This window comes from Gopherus evgoodei, chromosome 3 (genome assembly GCF_007399415.2).
Source record: "Gopherus evgoodei ecotype Sinaloan lineage chromosome 3, rGopEvg1_v1.p, whole genome shotgun sequence".
In the NCBI taxonomy this organism is placed as follows: Eukaryota; Metazoa; Chordata; order Testudines; family Testudinidae; genus Gopherus; species Gopherus evgoodei.
Window position 1 is genome coordinate 87,560,053 of NC_044324.1, and position 24,696 is coordinate 87,584,748.

The following is a 24,696-nucleotide window of genomic DNA, read 5'->3' on the forward strand; positions in this document are numbered from 1 at the left end:
GCCTCTCCCCTTGTGGGTTTCTGTACCAGCTGCTCCAAGAAGCAGTCATTTAAAGTATCGAGAAATTTTGTCCTGAGGTGACATGTTCCCAGTCAATATGGGGATAATTGAAATCCCCCACTATTACTGAGTTCTTTGTTTTGATAGCCTCTCTAATCTCCCTTATCATTTCATCGTCACTATCACTGTCCTGGTTAGGTGGTCAATAATATATCCCTACTGTTATATTCTTATTAGAGTATGAAATTACTATCCATAGAGATTCTATGGAACATGTGGATTCATTTAAGATTTTTATTTCATTTGAGTCTACAATTTCTTTCACATATAGTTCCCCCCCCCCCCCCCGCACGACCTATTCTGTCCTTCCGATATGTTTTGTACCCTGCAATGATTGTGTCCCATTGATTGTCCTCACTCCATACCAGGAGTGTCCATGCCAGGTTTCTGTGATGCCTATTATATCAATATCCTCCTTTAAAATGAGACTCTCTAGTTCACCCATCTTATTATTTAGACTTCTAGCATTTGTGTACAAGCATTTTAAAAATGTGTCACTGTTTATTTGTCTGTCCTTTTCTGATGTGTCAGATTCTTTTTTATGTGAATGTTTCTCATATGATCTGGCCCATACTTTATCCTCTTCCATCCTCTCCTCCTGACTAAAACCTAGAGACTCTCTATCAATAGACTCTCCTCTAAGAGAAGTCTGTCTGATCCACATGCTCCTCTGCAGCAATCAGCTTTCCCCCATCTCTTAGTTTAAAAACTGCTCTGCAAACTTTTTAATGTTAAGTGCCAGCAGTCTGGCACTTGGTTTAGGTGGAGCCCATCCTTCCTGTATAGGATCCCCCATCCCAAAAGTTTCCCCAGTTCCTAATAAATCTAACCCCATCCTCTCTACATCACTGTCTCATCCATGCATTGAGACTCTGAAGCTCTGCCTGCCTACCTGGCCCTGCGCATGAAACTGGAAGCATTTCTGAGAATGCCACCATAAAGGTCCTAGATTTCAGTCTCTTTCCTAGCCAGGGTCGTCCTTAGGCATAGGCAGAATAGGCAGCCGTGTAGGGCCTCATTCTCCCTGGGGGCACCACGCTGCAGGCAGCCCAGACAGTGTAGAAGCAGGGCTGCTGGGTCCTAGAGAGAGCCGAATGCAGCACAGTCTGAGGAATGGGATTGGCTGCTGGGGTCTCTGGGAAGGGGAGGGGGTAGGGATTGGGAAAGGAGCTCACCTCCCCTCTGCCCCATGGAGCACCCCCTCCTTTCTCCCTTCTCCCTAGGAGCACCCCTCTCTCTCTCCTCCCTCCCCTCCGTCAGGGCTGGGCTGGGTGAGGTGCTGGGGGAGGAGGGGAGGCTGGCTGCCTGCTGAGGAATGAAAGTGAAAGTAACTCACTTGCTCCGCAGGCAGCCAGAATTGGAATGAGACACAGGGCTTGGCAGGGGTTAGCCAGATGTGTGAAAAATCAGGATAGGGGTAGGGTGAGCAGATATCCCTATTTTATAGGTACAGTCCCAATTTTGGGGTCTTTTTCTTATATAGGCTCCTTTTATCCCCCCACCCCCACCCATCTCTGTCCTGATTTTACACACTTTCTGTCTGGTCACTCTAGGTGGGGTAATTGGTGCCTATATAAGACAAAACCCCAAATATCGGGGCTGGCCCTATAAAATCAGGACATCTGGATCTGACCATCCTCGCTGGGGAGCGCCTCTCCCCCGGGCTGGCAGCTGCCAGTGATCCATCTCATCCGGGGGGAGCTGCACAGGGCAGGATGAGCTGCTGTGGCTCCATGGGTGCCCCATCCCTGAGATCAGATGCTGTGCTAACTTCACCATGGTCTGTTGGTCTGGCGGCGGTGCCCATTGGCGTGTGATTGGACCTGAGGATTTGCTGCTGCTGTTGCCACTCTGCACCCCAAGAGGTGGATTTTGGGGTCCTGCAGTTTTCCACCTATCTCCTCCTCTACTGCAGCTGTTGGACCAGCAGGCTGGGGGGTGAGCCAAGCATGAAAGCAGTACTGTGTTGCCATTTAGATTGTCATTTAACAACTTTGTTTGCCAAAAATTCTTGCTAACAATCCTGAATCCAATTTCAATATATTTTTTTAAATCAATATCTTAGCCAAAAACAGAAAATTAAGTTGTTGACACTTATTAGTGACAGGTTTGGTTTGAGGCAGGGAGTGGGTCAGTTTTCATCAGAGAAACAAAAAGTGTTGACTGACTTTCCTATAGCCTGTTACTCCTGATAAGAGCCCTCCAACAACTGTAATATGCTCATCTCCTTACTAGTGTATAAAGCAGGGGTCGGCAACCTACGGCACACGTGTCAAAGGTGGCAGGTGAGCTGATTTTTGATGGTATGCAGCAGCAGGCTGAGCGGCTCAGCCCATCACTGCTCTGGGGTTCCGGCTGCTGCCCTATTGCCAGCTGGAATACCAGCCATCGGCCCTACTCAGCACCTACTGCTGGCCTGGGGACTCCCAAGGAACCCCAGGCTGGCAGTGGGCTGAGCAGGCCAGTTGAACCACTCAACCTGCTGTCAGCCTGGGGTTCCATTCACTCAGCCGGCAGTGGGCTGAGCGGGCTGGTGGCGGGCTGAGCAGGGCTGGTGGAAGGTTGAGTGGCTCAGTCTGCTGCCAGTCTGGGGTGCCAGCAGCACTCAGTCTACTGCTACTCCGGGGTTCCGGCTGCTGGCCCCTTGCCAGTCAGGAGCTCAGCCGCCAGCCCCACTCTTCCTCCTGCCAGCCTGGGTGAGCAGAATCCCAGGCTGGTAGCGGGCTGAGGGGGGGTTGGCAGCCGGGATCCTGGCTGGCAGGAGTTGGTGGTCAGAACCCCAGACCAGCAGCAGGCTGAGCAGGGCCTGAGATCCTTGTCTAGGGTTCCAGCCACCAGCCCGCTGCCGGTTTGGGGTTTCATTTACTCAGCTGGCAGTGGCCTGAGCAGGACCGGTGGCCAAGACCTCAGATAATAACAATAGTTTATTTATATAATATAGACATAGAGAGAAACCTTCTACAAACATTAAAATGTATTACTGGCACGAGAAACCTTAAATTACGGTGAACTTGGCACACCACTTCTGAAAGGTTACCAACCCCTGGTATAGAGTGACCATATGTTGTACTAAGATTCTCCTGCTTTTTTTTTTCCCCTGTGAGTCAGTATAACTTTTGCCAGCCCAGAAGTTGGGCAGCCAATGTTTTACGTTTTCACAATGTTTTCTCCAACTTTCATAAAGTAAATACATAGTTAATATGAGTTTAAAAGGCCAGGAACACTTCTTTATGAAGAATCTGTACAGCAGATCATGCCCATAGACGATCCAGAAAAGAAATATGAGGTTGAATTTTTTAATGTTGTGATGGATAAATCAGTATCTGCTGTTGATGAAAGGTTTAATACCTTGCAAGTACACCATGAACAGTTTGGATTTTTGTATGACATAACTAAATTCAACGAAATAGGAAAACAAGAGCAACTAATGACAAAGTGCAAGAATCTAGAGAGCCTCCTGAAGCACGGTGATAGTTTTGATTTAAATAGACTTGAACTGTACGAAGAATTGAGTACACTGTCATCAATGTTACCACATGCAAAATCGGTGATGGACATTGTACAGTTTATTCATACCCGCAAACTTGTTGACATATATCCTAATGTGTACATTGCCACTCGTATTCTGCTGACAATTCCTGTAACAGTAGCATCAGGAGAACGGAGTTTCTCAAAACTAAAGCTCATTAAAAACTATCTCCGCTCTATAATGAGTCAGGAACGCTTGACTGGTCTTGCTATTCTTGCGATCGAAGAAGACACGACTTTGTCTTTGTCATACAATGACATTATTACTGATTTTGCAGCCAAAAAAGCCAGAAAGATTGCTTTTAATTAAAAACAAATCTTTGTTTCAATACCTCTTCATATAAATTTCCAATAAAATTTTGATAAATTAAAAAAAATATTATTTGCATCATTCTGTCATATCAGAATTTTTTCTATAGTGCTGCTTCTTTAGTGCTAGTCCATCAACATTACAGTGTGCTTAATTAAGTTAAACTGGTTTTAATAATGTGAATGTGGCAAGTTTTCCAATACTATAAGCTTATGTTTGTGTTGCTAAGAGCAGATGAGGCACAGGGGCACCAGTTTAATAATCTCACCTAGGGCACCATAAATCCTAAGGCCGGCCCTGTTCCTAGCAGCCTAAATTTGGCCTCCAGGATATCTCTCCTACCCTTCCCTATGTCATTGGTACCTATATGTACCACGGCCACTGGCTCCTCCCCAGCACTACACATAAGCACTACACTACACACTATCTAGATACCTCAAGAGATCTGCAACCTTCACAGCAGAAAGGCAAGTCACAATATGGTTCTCCCATTCACCACAGACCCAGCTATCTATATTTCTAATGATCGAATCTCCCATTACTAGCACAAGTCTTTTCCTAATGACTGGAGTTCCCTACTCCGGAGAGGTAACTTCAGTGCGAGAGGATACCCCAACATCATCTGGACGGAGGGTCCCAACTATGGGAAGGTTTCCCTCTGCTCCCAATGACTGCTCTGCTTCCCTGAGTCTTTCATCCTCCTTAACAGCGCAGAGTCTGTCTGATCAGAGTGTTTTACAGTGTCCCGGAAAGCCTCATCAACATACCTCTCTGCCTCCTTTAGCTCCTCCAGTTCCACCACCCTTGCCTCCAAAGCCCGTACGTGGTCTCTGAGGGCCAGGAACTCCTTGCACCAAATGCACACCTACGTCACCCGCACACAAGTCAGGTAATCATGCATACTACACTGAGCGCAGTAAACAGGATAGCCCCCATTCTGCTGCTGGGCTTCTACCTGCATTCTCTTCTACAGCTACCTAGGTTAATGGTAGGGTTTTTGTTTAAATCAAGAAGTTTTGATTATAGTTTAGCAAGATTTTAATCAATTTAGCATATGTGTCATTGATTTAGTATAGTGGTAATAATTTTAGTCAAAATGCTGACTTTGCAAAAAGGTAAAATCCATCGGTGCAACTAGTGGCTTTGCCTGTGTGTCCCGGAGTTGTGCATTGGAATGGCCACATAAGTTTGTAACTGAGACAAATTCCCAGCGTAGACAAGAACTACATTTTCTTAAGGATAATTTTTGGTTGCTAGTTGTGTAGACATCTGTCCTCATCCCACACTTCCAGATGGAATGCATAATTAAGAAAAGAAATAGGAGGATATTCAAATGGGTGTTACTAGCTACTCATTTGTAGTGCAGTAATTGCCTTTTTACACCTCAATTACTGTTTGCTGAAGGCTTGGGTAGCTAATAACTCTTGTTAACTGAAAACAAAAGAAATGGGGAGGGAGGTGCTCAAAATAATTAAAGGTCCAAAAGCCTCTTCTGCATCTATTAATATATAAGCAGGGTTGGGAAGATTATATTTTTATCAGTAAGTCGGTAAATGTCAACTTCACCATACACACACAAACTGACAAAAAAGATTTCCATTGATAATCAAAATTTACAGGTAGGCAAAGTAAGAAAAATGCTGCTTTATAATTATCATAGTTTGATTGAGGGATATTTACTTTGTATATTTTGACATGTAATGTAGACATTTTGTGTTTTAGTGTTTTGCAAAGCTTTAACATTTTGAATGTCAATGTCTATTGTCACTAAATAATTATTGTCTGTCCCCCTCCCATAGTTTCCCACAACTCTGAAGATTTAAATTGATAAAAATCAGAAACCCAGAATTTTGTGCAACTGTGAAAATTTAAATGAATACAAATAAAAAATGCCTATAAATAAATGTCAGTATTATCCAACAAAATTATAACAAATAAAAATTGAATTCTGCCAAGTGTATAAATATGGTGGCTTGTTTTGAATGCACAGAGAGTTGATGTGGTGCCTTGCATTTGTGGCATCATTTCTTTGTGTTTAATAAATATATTTTCAGGTAAGAAACATATTATTATCTCTGTTCTCTGGACAGTCAAGATAGTGGGCAGAAGATTTTTTTTCTTTTTTTATTTCACTATATTATACTAGTGAAGTTTCAGCTATCCAGCCCACTGTAAAAGACTGCATGTGTGGAACAAAGTTGTCAAAAATAATGGAAAAGTTAAAGTCACAAAGGAGAGTACTAGCCACTTATAGCTTTAGGGATCCGTCCAAAAGCGTCTGCAGCAGGTTCTGTAATAGCAACCAATCTAATTTAGAGGCCCATGTTTGTTGTGCTGCTACTCCTGTTAATCTTTCTGCTTTATCCAGTGTCATTAGGGTACCATCAAGGAAGAATATAGCCCCTGAAGGGCAGAATGGTATCAGTGCTGGCTGCTAACTGGGGAAAACAAAGATAGTGTGAAAAGCTACACAGCTGGCATGTCAGATGTATGCCATTTCTGATCCATCTGTAACACATGGTATATGCCAGCTACTTTGCTAGATACTACATGGATAAGCAGGGAATCTGCAAGAGAGAATCTCCAGTGTAACTACTGAAATGCAGAGACATAGCATGGAAAACATAGTTTTCGCTTTATTTCTGCACTTTTATTTCCTTTCTTGCATTTTAAAATATTGTTAGAAAAGACCACTTGCCTCAATAACCCTGACAGCGTGGATTTTGCAATAGGGCTAATACCTCATTTAAATCAGCCCCAGTACTGTCCTGTGTATGTATTATGTACGTAGATGATACCTTAGTTATTTTCCTTGGCTGTCTGGTCGGCTTGCCAAGAGCTGTTATTTTTAAGAACCTTATTTCTGCTTGTTTCACTACTGTCTAAAGTTCCAGACAGTGTTCTGCTTGTCTTTTATATAGTAAAGGTGGTTGCAGGTGGTTTAAAGATTATAACTCTGACCTGCCTCCTACCTTGTCTTATGTAGATGACTTTATATGTCCAGAGAAAAAATAAACAAACTGGTGTTTCATAGATTCTAAGGCAAGAAGGCACCACTGAATAGCACAGGCCACTGGAAGCAAAGGCTGCCAGGAACCTTCAGGTATATCAGCACTGCAGGTAGAGTGAGTCTCCCAGCCCATGTAGAGAAACTCATAGCTCAAGCTATCATGCTATCATGCTAAGAATAGCAGCGTGGACACTGTAGTGCAGACATAGTCATACTGTCCAATGTAAGCCCAGGGTTAGTAGAACTTGAGTAGCAGACCCTGAATTTGTTAACCTAACTTGAGCATCTGTACTCATTTACAACCCCAGAATAGAATTCTAGAATCCTGGGTCCTAACCTGGGGTTCCAAGGTCTACACTTCATTATGGAGGCCCTCTCATATCGCAGTCTTCCTAGCACCCTCCCAAAATGTAGCTGCACTAGACCTTTTGTTCATGGTGCAGTGTGGGAAAACTTGATTGTCCACCAAACCTGATTGTCCAAAGGACATAGTCAGCTCATGGGATTGTGGGAAACTTTTGGCAGACTCCAGAGCACAAGTCAGGGCTACATCTACACTGCTGGGCCCTAGCATGACTCAGGTTCAAACACTTCACCCCCGTGAAGTCCTGAGACTCTGGGTTAGCACAATTTGTTTGTAGACAGAAGTGGGGTTAGACCTGAGCCTGAGTTTGAACCTTGAGATTATGTTGCAGAGTAGACATACACTATGGGTCTGAGTTTGGGTGGCTAGCCTGAGTCTTCACTGGAGCTGCAATGTTCACATTGCTATTTTTAGCATGCTATCTCAAGCTCTGCAAGCATGAGTCTAGCTACCTCGGTTGGGAGGCATTCTCACAGCTGCAGTGGAGAGTACTCCAGAGCCAGGTTTTCCATGCTCCTGGGCTGCTCATCTTCTTACCTGATGGACTACCTGAGCTCCAAGAAGCTTGGAGAGCCTTGGGAACCTTTCAAAAAAGGTCTAAACTAAATGTCATAATTCTTGTTCTGTGGAAATATTGAGATTTTGGAGTTTGACCCATTCTGGAATGTTTGTAGTGTGTGTGGTGTGGTATTTGTTTGGTTTTTTGTTTTGGAATTTCCCACTGAATGGAAATTCCAGTTTCTGGCCAGCTCTAATTCTCATAAACCTTCTGAGAACTTCACAGCTGTTGCTAAGATCACCTTAAACATATTAAATGCCTTTGTTTGCATAATTTGTCCATGGACTGAGGGAACTCTGGAATTATGTGGCTTTGGCTTTGTACATGCATTTTGTATGTTTGTGACACCTTATAATTAGGCCTCTGATGTGAAAGCTATCTAATGTTTGGTTCAACCTTTATGACAGTGATAGCTCCATAATGACATTTATTTTTCTGTGCTGAGTGTCAAAGTATGACATCACTTGTATATTTGAAATGCCCCCTGTATTTTGAGTAATTGTCCGAAATGGTTGTCCTCACTTTCAGCAGGGATGTGTCTTTCCAGCAACTGCATATAATGGGCAGGTGTAGTTTGCTGATGTGATAGAAACTATTGCACTTCATTCTACATGTTATAGGAGTATTTTAGCAAGAATAAAATAAGTATTTTAGCAAGAATATAATACTTCAGCTATTTTTCTTTTTTTCGCATTTTTAAAAAAAGCAACATTTGAATTTTAACATCATTCTTCAATGTTAATATCTGTAACAAAAAAGCAATTAAAGATCAGGCTTTTTTTCTTAAAATAGGACAATTTTAGAACGAACACAGACCTATTGTCAGGGAAATTTCCATTTTCCAAGAAGAAACAATCATTTTTACAAATTTGAGTGTTTTCAACATTTTTTATTTTGCTTTAATTTTAAACACCTAATATTTTCTTTAGTTTTACAGCATAGCTCCCAACCTTTGGAAGCCAGGTATGCATTATATGTATCCATGCAATATTCCATATGGAATTACATTAGGGATATGTAAAACTGAGTTTTACAAGAATTTCTTCCACATTTGTGAGAAAAAGCATAATTATTTCATGTTCAAGAAACTGCAGGCTTATATTTAATATCTGTTTTTTTCCTCTTTTATTCCATGACAGTGGTGCTGCCTACTGAGGAAAGAGTTTTTTATCTAGCCTTCGCAGTTCATTTGCTGATCATTTATTTGTGTGATCAAGCAACCTATTTTGAGAAATTGATTAATCAAGTAATATTTTATATCTTCCGGGTGTTTTAACCTTAGAAAATTGCTTGTATCACCTTAAAAGATTAATTTATTCTAATTTAACATGGTGGTGTCTGTCAGGAAAGGTCTGGATCCCCTTTTTTTTCTAGCAGAAAAATTGTAGTCTTGACACTTACTCCATATATTATGGTGCTCAAAATGTGAAGAACTTGTGCTGAAAATCTCCCTTGTGCTGAGACCCAGCACAATGGCTGTGTACCATGTGAGCCTTCAGAACAGAGTTTGAGTGTAACTTACATGGTGCACAGAGCTAGTGCTGACCCACTGGACACACACAAATGTCATCTATAATGCATATGTTCTATGTTACTCTTAAAAAATATATACACGAGGGTTGAAAGGAACCTGTATGTATGAAGGAATGCACTGGCATTAGTACAGACTACAGTAGTTTGGAGTCACTGCAATAAGATCAAAATATACGTTATTTTTTTCCAGTATATACCTTCTAATAAAAGTCACTTGCTTAGCTAAAGGATCACATGAGCTTTGGGAGAAAGGATGTCCATGCAGTTAAGGCTCTGGATAGTGAATCAGAAGTGTTTGCTCTGATTTCCAGGTCTGTAACACACATACTAAAGGACATTGGACAAGCTATCCATGAGCTCATTGGTGCCTCAGTCCCGTCTCTGAAATGGACATGATAATACTTTCCATTCCTCCTCACAGGAATGTCGTGAGGATCAGTTCGTTAACGACATATCATGTGGGGTCTGGAAGGGATCTGTCCTGGATCTGATACTATTCAGTATTTACATTAATAACTTGGATAATGTAGTAGTGTGTATGCCTGTAAAATTTGCAGATGACTCCAAGCAGGGCACTTTGGATTAGAAGTCAAAATAACATTGTCAAACTGGAGAATTGATCTGAAATCAACAAGATGACTTTCAGTGAAGACAAAATGTGAAGCAGTAGACTAGGAGTGGGCAACCTTTAACACGCAGCCCATCAGGGTAATCCAGAGGTGGGCCATGAGACATTCTGTTTACATTCACTGTCCACAGGCACACCTCCCCACAGCTCCCAGTGGCCGCAGTTCCCTGTTCCCGGCCAATGGCAGCTGTGGGAAGCAGCGCCCAGCAAATCCCTGAAGCCCGCACTGTTTCCCGTAGCTCCCGTTGGCCGGGAACGGTGAACCGCGGCCAGTGGGAGCTGTAGGGGCCGGGCCTTTGGATGGTCAATGTAAACAAAATGTCTCACAGCCCATCACTGGATTACCCTGATGGGCCATGTGCCGAAGGTTGCCAGCCCCTGTCATAGACTTAAGAAATAAAAATGAAATACACAACTACAAAATAGAGTGTAACTGGCTAGGCAGTAGTACTGCTGAAAAGGCTACAGAGCAGTGGTTTTCAGCCTGTGATCCATGGACCCCTGCAGGTCCACACACTATGTCTAAGATTTCTAAAGGGGTCTGCACCTCCATTTGAAAAATTTTAGGGGTCCACAAATTTAAAAAAAAAGAGTTGAACCCCCTGCTATTGAGGTTATAATGGACCACAAATAGAATATGAGTCAACAGTGTGATTCAGTTGGTGAAAAGGTTAATATCATTCTGGGGGGTATTAACAGGAGTTTCTTATGTAAGACATGGAAAGTAATTGTCCCAATCGACTGGAGTACTGTGTCCAATTATGGGCACCACATGTTAGTTAAGATATGGACAAACTGGAGAGAGTCTACAAAAGGTCAACACAAAAGATAAAAAGTTTAGAAAATCAGACCTATGAAGAAAGGTTAAAAACCTGGGCATGCTTAGTCTTAACAAAAGAAGACTGAGGGAAGACTTGACAACAATTTTCAGATTTATTAAGGACTGTTAAAAAGAGGACGGTGATCAATTGTTTTCCATGTCCACTGAAAGTAGGACAAGAAATAATGGGTTTAATCTGTAGCAAAAGATATTTGGGTTATATACTAGGAGAAACTTTCCAACTGTAAGGATAGTTAACCGCTGGAATAGGTTCTAGGAAAGATAGTGAAATCCCATCATTGGAGGGTTTTTAAAACAGGGTGGACAAACACCTGTCAGGAATGGTCCTGTCTCAGAACAGGGGTCTGGGGTGATGACCTCTTGATATCCCTTCCAACCCAACATTTCTATGATTTACTGTTTGTGAAGACCACAGAAATAAGTGCCTCCAGAAAAATGCTGATACTGCCTGTTGGATGAGAAACACAATCCTATTCTGTGTTTTTTCCACAGTATTGCAGATTTTCTAAAGATGCATCAGAAGAGCAGAACATTTTGCTTCTCATTATAATGAGAACTAATAAAGATTTTGATGTTCTTTGATTATCACACAAGGTGTATGATTCAGTTCAGCTGAAAGTAGGTTAAGTCTATGCAGTGTGTAACAACTTGATGATTTTGCATTGTGTAGTTTGAATGAATTAGTTTTGGTAAAAATAGGATTCCACTCAAACATATTCTGCTTTGGTGGAACTGCAGTTTAGCAAGCTTGTCTGGGATGTAGTCCAATTAATTTACAATCTGGCTAAAGTTAAAAGTTTGTTGTTGGGGTAAAATATTTTATTTAAGCACTTAGGTGAGGATAACAGTGCTGGAAAGCTGAACTCTGTTTTCAGTGCTTTAAACCATGATGCACAGAAGTATAATGATGTTTACACACTTCAGAACCAGAAAGGTCATATGAGGCAGACTTCTGAACTGTACCTTAAAAGTGCCAGACAAAGACATCCACAATGGGTTTGTGTCAATGACAATGCTCTATTAAACCTGTAGAGAAATCCTGCTTTGCTGTTCATTTGTCCCTGGCCGTGACACCCGTACCAAAAATACCCTTGCCCGAATGGCTATGAGGAATCAGAATAAGACATTAAATTTCTTTGATTGGTTGTAGTTGTTGAAGTACTTCATTTCTCCCTATTGCAGTCTGACTTCCAAATGTAAAAGCCCTTTGTGTACCCCTTACATATGACATAAATGTCAATTAGATATGGTAGCATTTTAACTCCAAAAGTCATAGTGAGCAGAGATTAAAGATTAAAATTCCCAGCTCTAATAGTGGCAAGTCATCAGGAAAATATTCTTCTTCTCAGTAACAGGACTTTTTTCTATTTTTTTTAAAGTGGAAACAAAATACAATACAGACTCTCCAACTAGCAGAGGGAAAAAGAATGCAACCTCAGTTCATACGAAAATGTATGTCACCAGAGGGAAGTGTTCATGAGGAATCTATAGAGTTAACAAATAAATAAATAAATAAATCTTAGAATAATTTCTAATAGTGATTTCATTAAAGAAATTTGCAGTCTGCAAACATTGAGCAAAGAACAAAAAGTGTAAAGTTCACTGCACACATTGTTACCACTTATTCATGCTGTTAGTGAATAGTTTTTAAAACCTGAGTTCAGCGTTCCACATATGTCTGCTAAAATAGATTATATCAGTGTGTGGAGTTGCATTGTCTGATGCAGAGGAGAGGATTATTAGTGACTGATTTTTAATCTTCCCAAACTCCAGACTTAAACACATATTCCCCTTCCCCCCGGAGGTAGATCTAAGGGACCAGCAATAATATTTTATTATTCCATTTTTCTTAAGCCTTAAAATAAAGGCTTAGTCTCAAAATAAAAAAGCCACTTTGAATCCATAAAGATACTTTTATCACTTTTTTGTGTTAGCAAAACATTAGAATATATGTATAAAAAAACTTGAACTCTGTGTTTTGTCTTCTGACAGGTAATAATTACCACTTTGCATAAATCGTTGCTGTTATTCCTAATGACATTCACTTTCTAGTTTAAATATGATAAATAGAAATACATTTAAATAAACATTTTTATTGAAATCTGTTTGTAAAAGAAAGGAGAGAGAGAGGGGAAAAAAAACAAATATAAATAGTTTTTCAGTTGAATTTAAATTACACTATCTGATTCAGGAAGTCGGCATTTCAAAGATGGTCCACATCATCCAGCTAACTGTATGTTGAAAAATTAAAATTAGTTGTAAAACCATAGTTCTAATCTGATGTCTAGAATGATCATAATACATTAGAAGCTTCTTTGTTGCATCAGTGAGAATTCATTTTAGTGATGCCAGTTAGAAAAAAAAGACAGTTGACTAATGCTTGTGGTACATTCTTCATCACTGGCAATTTTTAAATACAGATTGGGCTTTTCTTTTTCTAGATGAGATGCTCTAGTTCAAACAGGAATTAATTCAGGGAAGTCTTCTGGCCTGTGTTATACAGGAGGTAGGACTAAATGATCACAGTGGTCCTTTATGGCCCTATAATTTAAGAATCAATGAAATTTATTTCTTTAATGAAATAAATGTGAAATGAACTGAGTAGCTAATATATTGATATTCCCAATTTTTTTAAAATAAACTATGCTCTTGAGACAGCCAGATGGCTTGGCAGCCACTTCCCAAATATCAAAGACTCAGGTTGGGGAATGACTTAGGAATGGTCCTTTTGTGATCCACATATTGGAATCTAAAGGCAGTGTAACATCTAAAATGTTAATGTCGTCAATAACCAATAAAAGAGACTAGTCTTGCTTACATATAGTAAACTTTGTCATTGGCACTCTGACTCTTAACACCCTTAATGCTAATTTTTCCAAATTTAGCACCTGCATTGCTCTGGCAAAATATGCATGCCCATGTGCAGAAGGATACGTTAGCATACAAACCCCTATTTACGTATACAATTGCCCAAATTGCATATTTCAGGCTACTAATGGTTTCTATGCCTATATCCTGTAGATTTAACTTAGGTGTTTAGCTTTGAAAAAATGGCCTTTACGGTTTACCACAAGTTTCTAATAAACTTTAGAGTGAAATATGTAATTACACTGTCATCTTGGGTTCTGGGTTTATGGACATTTTTTTTTCCGTGGAAAATGTTGTCTCCAGTTCCTATCTCTCTTTCCCCCCTAGCATTTGATCCACTCTGCTCCCTACATCCTTGCCCCTTTAGAAAACAAGCATGGACTGTGCTACATTTGAGTGAGCACAAATATCATGTGACATAATTCTTAGGTGCTGGCCCCTCTGCCACTTGATGTCCTGCCAGGAACATATTTTCAATTTTCTGTTTTTTTTTTAAACCTGTTTTTATGAAAACATTATGAAAGTGTTTTTGCTGTAAAATTAGATATATAGTAGTGTACCTGCTTTTGAACCCGCATAATTCAAGTTCATTAAAGGCTTCTTGTAAATTTACACCATTCTAAATTTTGGTGTAGCAAAATCAAGTCACTTAATTGCCCAGTGCCAACTGAAAAATGGGGATAGTCATATTTTATTTCTCCCACCCTCTATATATCTCATTTTTTCAGATGGCAAGCTCTTCTGGTGTATGTAAAACACCTAGCACACTGCAGTTCCAACCTTGACTGGAGCATGTCAATACTATTGTAATAGAAATAATAATATGAATAAAAGAAGGGAAAAACTCACCATTTGGTTAATATACATTATTTACCAGTGATTCTCTGAACCCCAGAGATCCTTCTGATTTTTCACTGTTACTTCCCTTCAACATTCTGCTTTTCTGTCTGTTTTCTAGTGTATGTAAACTGGGAAACATTTCTGTCACTAAGAGCTTGTCTCCACTTAAAGCACTGGAGCTGGAGCACTTAGTGAAGATGCTACCTACACCAACAGGAGACCATCCCCCATCGGCATAGGAACTCCACCTTCTTGAGATGCAGTAGCTATGTCAACAGGAGAAGCCCTCTCATAGACATATTGCTGTCTATACTGGGGAATTAGGTTGATATAACAACATTGCTCAGGATGTGGTTTCCACACCCCTGAATGACGTAGTGGTACCAACATAAGTTCATAGTGTAGACCAGGGTTAAGAGTCAAAATGCTGTTCGTTCCTTCTGAGGGAGAGTAATTAGACACAATTCCCTCCAGAACTCCTGGATGTTACTCCTCAGCTGGTCAGAGGTTCACTACAGAGTTACCTAAGGCACTCTCTTCCCCTTCCTCAGAACCCCAGCCACTGCCAACTTGAGAGCAAAGGCAAATGTGTGCCTGTATCATTGAGTGGAGACTTGATAGTCTCTAATCTTCAGTCTCCTTCCTTACTTAAAAGAGAGGTTATTACTGTTCTGTCTTAATAATGAATATCAAAAGAAGTCTGTGCAGAAACTGTCTCGAGATTGTCTTTTAAATGGAAAAACAGCTACAGTATCCTTTGCCTCTAAACTGTGTGCTTCTCAGGAGCCAACAACATATGCCTTCCTGTATTGCAGGCTGTAACAAAGAGCCACTGAAGCGAGACAGTTTCAGATAGCTGCCAAAACTATTCTTTACTCCACTTGTCAAAGGAGTGCCCACCTTTTCAGAACACTTTTTCTTCTGTCTTCATGTAAGGAATGATTTTCCAAACCGTGCCAATAATGGTATTTTTTGAGATTTAAAATCTGTGCTATCAGCCCCTCCCCCCCTCCACACACATCGGGACTTGAAACTATAAAATTACACGCTTTAAATCATAAAATTATATGCTTATTCCTATAAATTATTTCATTTTTTGTATTCCCCAGCTAAGGAAGAAAAATGAAGATTGTTCTTGTAACATTATATTAACTGTTAAAATGCAATAGTGAAAGTCAATGGTGCCAATAGTAAACAAAACTAAACTAAAACAGGATAATAAGTGGTTGAGGAAACAGAATCATATTTTCTTGGGAATCTAGCTTCAGTTTGCCTGTAGTATGATACACATCTCTACAGAATATCTGAGAGGCTTTGTTTGTTTGAGTTGACCTGATATTCACCTGCAGTCAGTCAAACTAATTCATAAAACCCTGTTTCATGTCATTCAATGGGAATTAACAAAGGTGGTATGGGGATGTTACTTTTCTCTGGTGTGATGGGAGTCTGTCAGAAAGGAACAAAAATACTTGTATCCTATGTTTAGGATTAAAAAAAATGTAAATGAGGTTTTCCACATGTCCTTTAAGCAATATAGTTGTGTTCTTGCCTCCACTGCTTCTGCATTCACATCTGTCTAAGCATTGACTTGATTTTGCTCCTTTTGATGGTCAAGACCTTGAGTTACATGGTGGGAATTAAAGTGAGGAGGAGCATAAAGTTGTTAATGAAAGAAATTAACACTTTAATTAACAGTACTTTAAACCATGTAGCATGGATGCTGCTCCTACTTAATGTACATGAATTGTCTTAGTAAAAAAGTCTGGAATAAATCACCTAGGATGCCTCACAAGGAAAATAAACTTCTGAAGATAATCAGTTACTATTTCTAACTTCCTTAAAGAAATAGAAAATAGACAATTGTTGAGGGGTGTGTTATGGTGTTCTCTTTGGTGCATGGAAAAGTGCCATGTTAAATAATTAAATCACAACAAACTCAAGATAATCTGTCTTTGAAGGCAGCCAAAATGGCCTCTAGCTGAGCAATGAGGCAATGGACAGAGACTGCAAGGAACTATGGATCTTAGGCTAGTTGAGCTGTTCCTTTAGTTCATTTGACCTCTATTTACCAAGGTGCACAGAACATCATTTGCTCAAAATTATGCTATTTGCTCATGTGAGCTCTCGCACAAACATATGTTGTCTGAGGCACATTGTATCTTTTCATCTATAACAGGCTATGATGTATTACTACTTGTGTACCAAGTGTTACGCTAGTGAACCAAATTCATAATTTACAAATGTTGAATATGATGCCAGCAGTTTTTAAGGAAAATTCCACTGAGATTTTCATATTGCTTTTTATTAAGATTGGCTTTTTTAGGTACACACACATTCTATAGATGCATTTTTCTAAAATACTTCTTTCTAGGAAAATGTTTCATCACACAAGATTATGGAGATGCCAAGCAAATCTGATCTGGATCTAACACACACATAATATTTGGAGTCATCAGATAATCATTGTCAGCCTTCAAGACCTCTGAAAGCAAAGTCACGTCAAATTACATAATATTAAATTCTTCATAAAAAGACTAGCAAGCTGGAATTGGTTGTATGCAGCTTAGTGAGCTCTGTATAGAAAAAGATCTCTCATCATTTCATTTTCAGTAACTGGACATTAAGAAATAAGTCAATAATATTCTCTCCCGTCCCTGCAGACTTCTAGTATCCAATTTGCCTTCCTTTGTAAGTTGTTAATAACTGATTCTCTATCATCTACTCTTCGTGGTTTTCTGTTCTGATTTGTCTGTGCATGTTTGCTTCAGCAAGTTGCAGGGTGGCAGCTTTTGCAGCAACATGAAATGTAGTCGAAATAAAAATATTGTAAATCGTATGGTCCAGTATGCAGTCAACATTGGTTTCAGTTTGAAGTGGCTGAACTGGTTTGATTCTCAAAATTACTTTTGTGGCTCTTGCTCCTGCAATTGGTGTTTCCCTATTTATATCTAGCCATCAGTGCTCAAACAGTGGGGATCACTACAGCCATGCAAAGCATGTTCAGAGCTAATATTGTAGGTTAGCTTCTCATATTGCAGTGAACCTCCCAGTCTGGGTAAACAGTCTTGGGTTAATGGGGCTCATGCTAGTACTCTAAAAATACCTGTGTAGACAGTGTTTTGAAGTTGCAGCTCAGGCTTTGAAGCTTAGGGAGAGGGGATAGACTTCACAGTCTGAGCTCCAGCCTTTGTAGACATACCCTAAGAGACTCCATTGGGATAGATTCAATGGATTGACAAGGATGGGTTTCCTAAATAATTCATCCTTCATGCAGAATTGCAGGGTATATGTATGTGTCTGAAGCATCCCAAGCTATGCATTCTACAGGCATTGAAAACGTTTGTTTTCTTCATTGTCTCAGACCAATGTGTTGGATGGTGTGTTTGGCAATCCGACATTTTCCAAGCATTTTGAAATCTTTAAATGAAGCACAACTATGATTACTGTGACTTCCTTGTCTATCCATATAAAAGAATATGTGCTCATGACTTGCCTTCAATAAATGGAGTAGAATTAAGCACTTCCTGGAAAGAATTCTTGTTTGAAATAGAGCATATCTTTTAGGAACAAAACATCCAATCTTGATTTTAAAATTTGCCAGTGATGGAGAATCTACTTCACTCCATGGTAAATTATTCCAGTGGTTAATTACAATTACTTTAAAATGTATGCCTTCTTTCTAGTCTGAATTTTTCTTCAACTTCCAGCCATTGCATTTCATTATACCTTTGTCTGCTAGATTAAAGAGCCTATTATCAAATATTTGTCACCCCATGACTTTTTCTTGGTTAAGCTAAATAGATAGACTCAAGTAGCTCGATCACTGTGAGGTAGATTTCCCAACTATTTAACCATCCTATGGATCTTCTCTGAATCCTCTCCAATTTATCAGCATCCTTCTTGAATTGCAGACACCAGAATTGGACATGGTATTCCAACAGAACTTGCAGCAGAGCCAAATACAGAAGTAATATAACCTCTTTATTCCTACTTGAGATTCCCCTGTGTATGCCTCCAAGAATCGCATGAGCCCTTTTGGCCACAGAATCACAGTTGGGAGCTCATGTTCAGCTGTTTATCCCCATAATCCCCAAATCTTTTTCAGAGTAACTGCTTCCTAGGATAGTATCCCACATCCTTTTAAGTATGGCCTACATTGTTTGTTCCTAGATGTATACATTTAAGTTTAGCTGTTTTAAAACATATTGTATGACAGTGCTCAGTTTACCAAGCAATTCAAATCACTCTGTGTGAGTGACCTCTCCTCTTCATTATTTACCACTCCCCCAGTTTGTGTGTCATATGAAAAGTTCATTAATGAAGATTTTGATGTTCTACAATGTCATTAGTAAATGTTAAATGGCATAGGACCAAGTGTCATGCTATCCGGAATGGCTCACAACTGTGAATGCCTACCTTAGGACAGACTACCAGAAAACGGGATGGACAGCCCAAACTGGTGATATGCTCTATAATTAGATTTCACCAAGCCAGTACCAAATGTGAATTCCTGGATCACTATACCAGTCTTACCGTGGAGTCACAGACCCTTTAGCTGCTCCAATCTATCTTGCTGCCAAGAGAATTGGACTTCGGGTTAAAAGATCACTTAGACTAAAAATCATACCACATCAGGTTGCTCCCTGTCCCAAGAGACCAGTCACGTACCCTAAATCAATTGGTACCCTAGATCTTGCACCAAAGACCACTGCTGGTAGCCAATTCTATAGTAAACTAACTAAAGGTTTATTAGCTAAGAAAAGGAAGTAAGAGTTATTGAAAGGTTAAAGCAGGTAAAATATATGTACAAGTGGATCACAATCTATACTTGCAAATGGTACAGAGATGTAGTAATCTGCCAGTTTCCCAGAAGTGTCTCAGTGCAGCCCAGAATAACTCTGGGGATCTCCGTATTCTCTGTCCTATTAGAATCCAAACAATCCAGAGATGAAGCATCTTTCCTGGAATCAATTTTTATAACTTCTTCTAACAGAAAACAAGCAGACAGTATCACTACCCATGTGGGCTCTTCCTTTGGTGATGGAGAGTGAGGAATTCATTTAAAGTCTTTGAACTCTGATCATCACACAGTTACCACTTGCTTTGAAATTAGCAGTTTTCTGTTTGAGTTCTTCCTTTGCATTCCACAAGGCTTCTTTCTGTTTGATAAGTTGTTTAGTTACAGGGGTATACACAATGTAAATGTTTTCTACTCCATTATAACAGAATAAAGATATGTAAAAACAATGCATGTACTATCCCATTGTTTTCATAAAGTTTAAATGCCAAATACACTTTTATATATTTAATAATTACTTTGATCTATACCAGTGTTTCCCAACATGGGATGCCGTTTGTGTACGGAAAGCCCCTGGCGGGCCGGGCCGGTTTTTTTATTTGCTGCGTCCACAGGTCCGGCTCATTGAGGCTCCTACTGGCCGCGGTTCACTGCTCCAGGCCAATGGGAGCCGCTGGAAGCGGTACAGGCCGAGGGATATACTGGTCGCCACTTCCCGCAGCTCCCATTGGCCTGGAGCAGCGAACCGCAGCCAGTGGGAGCCGCGATCGGATAGATCTGCAGACACAGCAGGTAAACAAACCAGCCCAGCCCGCCAGGGGCTTTCCCTACACAAGTGGCATCCAAAGTTTGGGAAACACTGATCTATACTAATAAACAAGTGAATTGATTTGGGGCTTTGGCATGAGCTAGCACCTGGTCTGTCAGCATAACACCAAGAACTGATTCCTGTGGGATCCACAGGGGCGGCTCTAGGTATTTTGCCGCCCCAAGCACAGCAGGCAGGCTGCCTTCGGCAGCTTGCCTGTTGGAGGTCCCTGGTTCCACAGCTTTGGCGGACCTCCCGCAGGCGTGGCCCCAAAGGCAGCCTGCCTGCTGCCCTCACAGCGACCAGCAGAGCACTGCCCCAGGCATGCGCTTGGCGTGCTGTTGCCTGGAGCCGCCCCTGGGGATCCAATGAGTAACATATCACTTCATGATGATTTTCAGTATACAGTTACATTTTGAAACATGCCAGTTAGCCAATTTTTAATCCATTTAATGTGTTCCACATGAATTTTGTATCATTCTAGTTTTTTAATCAAAATGTGCAGTACCAAGTTAAATGCCATGCAGAAATCTAAGTATCATCAACACTAACACCTTGATCAAATAGACTTATAATCTTATCAAGTTAGTTTCACAGGATCTATTTTCCATAAATCTGTGTTGATTGGCATTAATTATATTACTCTAATTTAATTCTTTATTACTCTAGTCCTGTATTAGCCACTCCATGATTTTACCTAGGATCAAGATCAGGTTGACAGGCCTATAATTCCTAGTCATCCCATTCATATTTTTAAAATATTGGCACATTAGCTTTCTTCTAGTCTTCTGACACTTCCCCAGTGTTAGAAGATTTTTTAAAAGCAACATTAAATGTCCAGCAAGCTCCTTGGGCCAGCCCTTTAAAAACTCTTGGATGCAATTTTTCTTTCCTTGCTGATTTTAAAATGTCTAAATGTAGTAGCTGCTGTTTGATATCCTCTTGTCTTACTACTGGATTGAGAAGTGCTTCATATTCATATAATATGACTAAATCAACTTTTTTTTTCCAAATGTAGAACAGATATTAACTGAACTCTTCTGCCTTTTCTTCATGTACTGCTGAGATTTTCCATACATGTATGAGATAATAATTTAAGAAATCAGTCAAGTAAAGAGGTTCCAGGCATTTCTGACCTTTCCAAAAATACACAGCTTCCACAATTGAAGTGATCTGGTTTTTAATTGCCATCAGCTTACCAAAGACAAAGTATTTTTCTTTTTAACTAGAGAATCAATTTTCCAAGGCTACACATTCTTATATAGTTCTAAGAGCTACAGATGGATTGCTTTTCTTACCACATAGTGCTCTGTGAGGGTACCAAATTTATAGAGATGGTTGGAAAATGTTTTTTTTAAATGTTTTTTTCATCAGAAAATGCCAATTCATTGAAACTGAAACTTTTTTTGTGAAAAAGGGTCAGATTGACCATGTTTTTGAAAAAAACTCACGTTTTTTAAATTTTTTTTTTAAATTGTCACCATGTTTGGTTGTGAAGTAAAATATTCTTGTTTTCTGTCTCAACTTTTTGTTTAGAAATATAAGCAAATTATAGTACCAAAAAAAAAAAAAAGGGAGAAAGAAAGAAATGGTCAGACTCAAAATGAAATCTTTCAAAATGATCAAAATGAAATGTTTTGATGAACCGAAACAGAAATATTTTTCAGCTTTTCAGTTTATGAAAATTTTCAAGATTTTTGACTTTAGTTCTGATTCGAGATGGAAATTTTTTTTTTGATACTTCAAACTTTAATGGAACAGGAAAATTGTTTCCCACTCAGCTTTAGTAATTTATACATGCTTACAATTTTTTAGACATAAGAATGAAAAACATAAAATAATTCCAATATACTTTTCATTGAAATATTCAAGATTAAATTCTTACATGCTTTTCAGTTTGCTTGGATTTTGCACAATATCATTGTCTTACATTCCACACAGTTCATACAAAATTCCAGAAAAAATTTGACATTATATTGACTCTCAAAAGGCCATAATAGCCCTTTCTTTATAAAGCTTATATGAAATATCTCACTGAAGCTAATGGAGTTTTGCAACTTGGGAAGTAGAGGGCACATTGTGCTGTACTTAGTATGAAATGCAATTTGCCTACTAAAACAAGCTATGAAAAAGAACCAGTGAGTATACAAAGTGATCTGCTTTCCAGATTTAACAAATTCCAACATAACAATTCATATGTTTAATTAAGAAATACAAAAACTGAACCACATGCCAAATTTAATGTTAAAAACAAAAGTGCTCATCACTACCAAAAAATCGAACTCATGAGTAGCTCTTACTAACGTTAGGAGCCAATGAAATGACTTGTGTGCGTACAGCTTTTGCCAGATCAGGCCCTAAATTTATTTCTTTAAGTAGAAATGTGTGAAATAGCATCATAATATGACAATTTGGAGAAAACAAATATTGATCTTTTTAATACACTGGATGACAAAAAAAAACAAAAACAAAAAAAACCCACTACAACAACATACATTCTGAACATGTTTTGTTCTAACTACAACAAACCTCTCTTTCTCTCTTTCTCTCTCTCATATATCCATTTATCTGGGCTAAAATCATATGTGCAAAAGTTTCAGCCTTATGCAAATTAAATGGATCAATGATGGGACTCCTCAAAAATGGGGTTTATAGTGAAAATGCTGACAGACTCTTATTACAGCTGCCAAGTACCAGTAGAATGAGGTGTCTTTAACCCCAGTGAGTGCTGATGCAGAGGTTTAGTACTGTATGAATTTTATACAGTTACCCAGGAGAGTTATCTTATTATTCATTGAGTCTTGTGTCTGGTGCAGTAATTGCATCTGGTGCTATTTTTCTTGCCTTACTTTGTGGTTATTTTTTATTCTTGTATAAAATGGAGAAAGGTTCTAAAACAGGAGAAAAGCTTGAGCTCATGTATTTAACCTATTCTGTTTCAAAAAGAAACTGGAGGTTGGTAATAGAAAATTATTGGTGTGGTATTTGTTTTCCCTTCCAGCATTACATGTAATGAAAGCTACATTTATTCTGCATACAAAACATAACAAGAAGTTCAGCATAGTACTAGGCATTAGTTTCCTACCAAATAAATTACTAATGATCTGCCAATTATTTTTAAGTGTTGACTGTCTTCCATATACCACTTAATGCAATAAACATCTACCTAAATCTTCAGTCACATCCTAACCTTACAATTAAATATCCGAGCTGAAGGTTTGAAGGAATTAAAATTCAGTTTCCGTGGACTTAATTTTTTTAAATTTATTTTTTTGTGTTAATGTTTTCATGGGCTTTCTGCAGTCTCCTAAACAGCAAGATATATAACTTGATGGAGCAGAGCAGAATATACTGATTTGTGTTTTAAAACGTTTTCTACCTGCTTATTTAAAAAAACAATTGCCAAAGCAGTTAACATCCCCACTTATACAAAAAAAATAGCATGCAATACTTACCACTCTTGATTGACATTCTGAATTAAAACTATTAGTTTTTCAATTGCCAAATAACCACATTGTTAGAATGCTTTCATTTTAAGCAGTTTACAGTATTCTACACAAGTAATACATTGGACATTAATAAGCAATTTGATAGAGAACACATTTCAGATTAGGTAGGGTGCAGCTGCATTGAAGATGTGGCTTCACTATTGGCTCATTTTTTTTCACTTAAAAATGAGATCGTTTTGAGTAATCCAAAGTAAATTTTCCCTTGATAGAGGGAAGACAACAGGAATTTCTTTTTAAAGTTCACCTCTGTCTGTGTGTGGTAATATATTAACAACTTTACACAAATAGATAATCACTGAAGCTCCCTCTCTGTGCCTTCACTTACAGGAAGAGCCATATGTGATGTTCAAGAAATCTGACAAACCTCTCTATGGGAATGATCGATTTGAGGGATATTGCATTGACCTCCTCAGGGAGCTAGCTACCATCCTTGGATTTACCTATGAAATTAGACTAGTGGAGGATGGCAAATATGGAGCCCAGGATGATGCCAGTGGACAATGGAATGGAATGGTTCGTGAACTAATCGATCATGTAAGTTCCTTTTTGGAAGCTTGTCTGCTATCTTATTGAAATCTAAGTGAGAGCAACATTTAACAAGATCCTGCAGGTTACTGATTGCTTTTTTTACATGGATAGATTGTGATAATAGTGTATGTTAATGTCAATGGTATGCTGAGATTGTCTACGCCAACAAGTCACTATACTTTAAAAAAAATACCTTAAAATGAGTCTTTCCAGTTTTTAAAATGTATCATTAAACATAGGCTATTTATTTTGCATCTCTGTTTTTGTCTTCCTAATGGAAAGAGCTTCATGCTTACATGAATCATTTCCAAATCTAAATGTAGAATAGATAGCATCCACAATGATTTCTTAGGAGCAATGTATTTCCCTTGTGAAAATCAATATGATAGTCACTAACTTAATCATTCAAGAGCAATCAGCCCTGCTTTTCTGGCAGGGGATTTGATACTATGTCCCAGAGGAATCCCTATATAACCTTTAAAATATGCAGTATTATCTCTCATTAACATACA

The 24,696-nt window shown here is 39.1% G+C and overlaps 1 protein-coding gene across 4 annotated transcripts in view; it reads left to right on the forward strand.

Moving 5' to 3' along the window:
• GRIK2 (glutamate ionotropic receptor kainate type subunit 2) overlaps positions 1-24,696 on the forward strand; it is a 598,580-nt gene that overhangs the window by 327,498 nt on the left and 246,386 nt on the right. For all 4 annotated transcript variants that reach the window (XM_030556012.1, XM_030556013.1, XM_030556010.1 and 1 more), the window contains one exon: positions 23,984-24,190. In XM_030556012.1, the coding sequence (XP_030411872.1) occupies positions 23,984-24,190 (207 nt within the window). The remainder of the gene's footprint in view (positions 1-23,983; positions 24,191-24,696) is intronic.